Here is a 5000-nt window from a genome sequence, read left to right as displayed (position 1 = left end):
AAGCGAAAAAGGTCTGTTAGTGCTCCAGCCCTAGATCGACTAGACACTTGAATAAAGTTCCTATTCTGTTCTTTCCTTTCCAACCGAAGACTTACTTCTGTCTTAATCACCCCACAAGCAGGCTCCTCGCGAAGCATGCGTTTGCCAATTCAGTGGACAAGCGTTCTCCTCTTTTAAAGAGTCATATCATCCCTCCTCTTGCTTGTTATAGCTATTTCTAAATTACCTGAATGTGTTCCCTTCTTCAAGCTCGATTAGGATTTTCTATTTTCAAATGAAAGTTATTGTATTCTAGAGCCAGTGAATCAATCAATCAATCAATCAATCAATCAATCAATCAATCAAGCTAATCGGTATGAAACTTGAAATAGCAAAGCTAGTCCGGACAGGTAGTGCAGGGACGCGAGGACACTCAATCAATCAATCAATCAATCAGTCCATCAATCAATCAATCAATCAATCAATCAATCAACTTTGTTTACCCTCGAATTTACAGAGTAGCACTCAAGTGCTAATATCTTCGAGCCAACTACATTAATAACTTATTATAATAAAAAGTTAATTCTATAGAACTAATAAGATAGCTAACTACCTAGACGACTAACTTGCAAATTATCTTGACGTAGAAAGGGCAAGACCATTTATTAACTGTTTGTCATTGTAAGAGTAAAAATGCCATGCACCTGTTTGTCCCTCTTGATGCTCACCTATCTTTCCCATGAAAACTGCGTAGTTGTTGTGCGCATCAGCATTCTCTGGCTCTAAACTCAGGGCCTTTTTATAGAAAACTTCAGCTTCCTCTGCTCTCCCTTGGTCGTTCAGAACACCAGCAAGATTCATCACTGCATCAAAGTATGTCGGATTTATCCTGTAAATATTAAGTTTGCTCAGTGTGAATTTCTCCATCATTAGTAGGCAAACAAACACAGCTAGAGGGCCAGATAATTAATACTAAATAATAAAAGGTATAATTTATTAATACCTCCGGTAATTACTTTGTTGATAATAATTAATAACACAACAATAATTGATTCATTATTATTAAAATTAATGTTGAGTTAATATTGTTTAAGTATAAATTATAAATCAGACATTAGAGATAAGTTTCCTCAGCGTGAATTTATTTAATATGATCAGTTGACTAGAGGTGTTGACGAGTCCCAGCCGGGTATTTTCTGCACTGGGAAAACTACATCTCTCAGAAAATAGACTGTTATACGCATGCGAAAAGTCGCCATTTAAGTTTATTCGAAATCTGGAAGAATTTCGAAAGCGTTGTTTGATAATTTTGTTGGTGAAAAAGAACATTTTTTACACTACTTCAAGTGGGCAGTTTGAGGAAGTCCACTGATTGATCTTCTTGCCCGTTTCAAACGTCGCATTTCACATGTGCGAGCATAACTCCTATTTTGGTCGACTAAAATAATTAAATACCAAATTTGATTCAAACGTCGAATTTAATGCTGTCGAATTTTGTTTATCACACGGGCAAAAACAATCACCGATTTAATCGGACAAATGATGAATAAAAGCCGAAGAACTGTAATGAACGGAATACAGAGATGAATGCAATGTAGAAATAAGACATGTGAGCTTGCTAATTCAGTTTCACGACCAACAAGGACAAGGAGTGGATTTTGCCCCATTTGTGTGTATAATAAAACTCTGCTTTATAATATACTTTGACTATGATGCTTTGTACATTGCTAGTTTTTGTTTTTTGCTGCTAGTTTAGGCCCATTTTAAAAAAAAATGACTTTTAAATACGTTTTTAAAAAGTTCACGACTTTCCTTCGCGACTGGACGGATCGTGTTTCATAAATGTTGATTCAGTGTAAGCAGAAACCCATAAGGGTTGAAACGTGTAACGCGCGTTCACAGCTTCATTGCTAAGTACCATATTTGGAAACCCCTCGCTCTTGTTGTTCCAAATATGGTACTTGGCAAATCGAATATTCAGAAGCTTGTTTCCAAGCACACAAGGGGCCGTTACACGTTTCAACCCTTATGGGTTTCTGGTGTAAGCCAATGAGAACTGCTTGTCATCCGTTATCATAATAATTATGCATTTTATTCGGCGCATGTGAAATGCGACGTTTGAAACCACTGTCGAACTTCAGTCGAATATTCGACTCGCTCAGTCAAAGATGCAGCAGAAGCCGAATTTAATTCAATAATGTCGAATTTAATTGATTCAAACGTCGCATTTCACGTGCAGATAATTCTCGAGTTGTATTCGGCACATGTGAAATGCGACGGTTCAGCCGAAGCTCATGACCTCGTACCGTTTAATCTGGTTCAGAGCTGCGGTTTTAAAATCTCCTTATTTGGATGTAACGTAGGTCGCGCATTTTCCCGCGCGCATCGATCTTATTTTTGTTCATATTTGGTTATAAAATTGGTGTCTTAAGGACGGTGCCTACTATTGTTATTGTGCATACGTTCTGCGCATCTCGAGATACTCGAGTTTCCTATCGGTGATGCTCACTAATACAGGGATATTTTTGCGCGGTTTAAAACTATCCGGATAAAGTAAATCTTAGTAAGTAGTCTTGGTATCCAAAAAGAAACTTGGGAGTAACCATGCATTTTTGAGGCAGTGTGGCCCAGTGGTAAGGGCGCTTGCCTTGAGATCCGGAGATCCCGGGTTCAAGACCCGCTCTGGCCACTCGTTGAATTTGTTCCTGGTAGTCCCTGGTTCAACTTCCCAGCTGCACTTGTAAATAGCCAACTGGTTTGCCTCCGGCCAGTTGGGATTCTTAACAGTTGTTGTTGTGTTCTGTCGTTTCGTTGATTGTGTTTCATTGGCCCTGAAAAGCCCCTATGGGGAGCGGTCAATTAAGTATGTATGTATGTATGTATGTATGTAATTAAGCTTTAATTTGAGAAAGAACGCCATACATTGCTTTGTATTTTAAAGCTTTTTACAAATATTATTTATGAATTATATTGGAAAACCGTTGCCGTTGCATTCACCTCAGCGCCTCTTTAAGCATCTTTTCAGCCTCAGGTAAACGTTTCAAAGACCTGATGGAGAAATATTTCACTAAGAAAGAGTATGAACACACCAAACATTAGCCACTATACTGTTCTAAATTTCATCAATCCGTTCGCGGGAAAACAGGTCGTGAAAGGGGTAGATACGTAAAGGGGGTCATGATCAAAATGGCAAACATGGGAATTAATTACTGGAAAGAAACAAACATCCTCGTCAATTCAGTACCCCTTTTGGTGACGATTCCCTCTTTAAATGTTACAGGAGCCCATCAACAGCACACAACCAGGGCCGTAGGCAAAAAAAAAAAAAAAAGATATGACTGAGGCAATGTCCATGGTTAAATTATCTTCGTAGGTATTTTAGGTGTTTATGATGAGTACATTTTGAAGACAACACTGAAATCACGCTTTATTTAATAAAAAAATCACGAAAAAATGACGGAGGCAAGTGCCTCGGTTTGCCTCATACTGGCTACGGCCCTGCATGACAACTATGAAACGGAGTGTTTCGACCAAATTGTTTTAAGACTATTTTTTAAATATAAGATTCTGGCAGCAATTCCCCATCTTCAGTGAAATAATTAATTATGTAAGCTAACGGTCTGACTATGCAAAAAATTCGATCCGAAAAACATCCTGTAACATCCTGTGAAAAAAGACCTTATGTAAAAATATATAAAGGTCACTAACTAATACACAGGAGGTAATAATAAACTTCTTTTTCCACAATCGTTCATCTGAACGTTTCAACGCATACAGTGTTTTGTGAAACCGCTTCATTAAGCAATTAAAGGACATTGTACTGTAGGTGCCTTATTCCGGGGCGGGGGGGGGGGGGGGGGGGGGGGGGGGGGGGAAGTGCTATACGGGGAGGGGGTGGCGGAACCGTAAGCAACTATTTACCCCTACCTTTGGATAAAGACCTACTGAGATACAGTAGGAAAATTGACTTACGCCATACGTGTCCCAAGATTGAAATACGAGTTTGCATGGTAAGGATCATGCCTAATGGCTTGATAAAAATGCTCCAAAGCTTCCTTTAAATAAACAAAACAAGCAAACAGTATATGTTGTTGGAAATTACGAGCTTGAAACTTGAAACTGTGAAAGTTGTAAGTACAGCCTGAAACATAACTGATTGCCACGTTGACTGAGGGAAAAGTTCTGCCTTTGCTTTGTTTTCTGCAAATGTTTAAACGTACTGCAGCTACAAATTTATCATATGAAAAAAACCCCAATTTTCAATAGAAAAAACCGGCACTGAGACGTCCTTTTAAACAAGGCAGATGTGAATTGACAAACTTAATAGTCATTTGTGTAAACCTTTAATATTATTAATTTAGCTTCACAACAGAATTTAAAAAATGGCAATACCTCATTGCTGTCCAAAAGAGTACCTAAATTATTATGAGCACTGACATGGTCTGGAGCCAACCTAAGAAATAAAATTGATGTGCCAAGGCTAAATTATAGGCTGGATTTCTGCCAGTCACTCAAGTTCGGGTATCCTCCCCGAGAAGAGAATGCCTGGGGGGAAAGTATGGAAAAGTTCATCTTTCATCACACAGAGAAATTAAGGTATGACCATTTTGTATTGGTGAGTCACATTTTCCCAACGAGTTCTGTCCAAGACTGTAGCTCCTACAAAGTGGTCAGAGCATCTGAACTAGTAAACAGAAGGATTCTACTTATTTGAAGAGCATGTTTACTTTGTTTTTCAACTATAAACAACTTTTCTCATTTGAAGAGCACAACTTTGTTTTTCCACTATCAACAAATTTTCATTGGTGAAAACCAGAACATACAGGTATCTGTTTCCATTAACGTAAATGCATTTGGCTTGCCTTCATTCTATTTACCCTACAGTAAGCAAATTGAATTTACCTTTGACCTCAAATAACAGAAAAAAAGGCATTCAATGGAATTGTTGCGAACTCACCGAAGTGCTGCTTCATAATGGTGTATAGCTTCCTTGTCCCGGCCAGCATCCTTCAGAAAATTGG

The 5000-nt window shown here is 38.4% G+C and overlaps 1 protein-coding gene across 1 annotated transcript in view; it reads right to left on the bottom strand.

Moving 5' to 3' along the window:
* Positions 1 to 5000, bottom strand: part of LOC138041035 (protein O-mannosyl-transferase TMTC1-like) — a 19402-nt gene that overhangs the window by 7650 nt on the left and 6752 nt on the right. Inside the window, exons 8-12 of the mRNA XM_068886805.1 lie at positions 4937 to 5000; positions 4372 to 4432; positions 3952 to 4034; positions 2977 to 3027; positions 708 to 868 (exon numbers count right to left, since the gene is read on the bottom strand). The exon at positions 4937 to 5000 is cut by the window's right edge and continues 50 nt beyond it. Of these exons, the coding sequence (XP_068742906.1) occupies positions 708 to 868; positions 2977 to 3027; positions 3952 to 4034; positions 4372 to 4432; positions 4937 to 5000 (420 nt within the window). The remainder of the gene's footprint in view (positions 1 to 707; positions 869 to 2976; positions 3028 to 3951; positions 4035 to 4371; positions 4433 to 4936) is intronic.

Source organism: Montipora capricornis, chromosome 3 (assembly GCF_036669925.1).
Source record: "Montipora capricornis isolate CH-2021 chromosome 3, ASM3666992v2, whole genome shotgun sequence".
Lineage (NCBI taxonomy): Eukaryota > Metazoa > Cnidaria > Anthozoa > Scleractinia > Acroporidae > Montipora > Montipora capricornis.
Note: the sequence above shows the minus strand (reverse complement) of the source record. Positions and strands in the feature narration are given on the sequence as shown.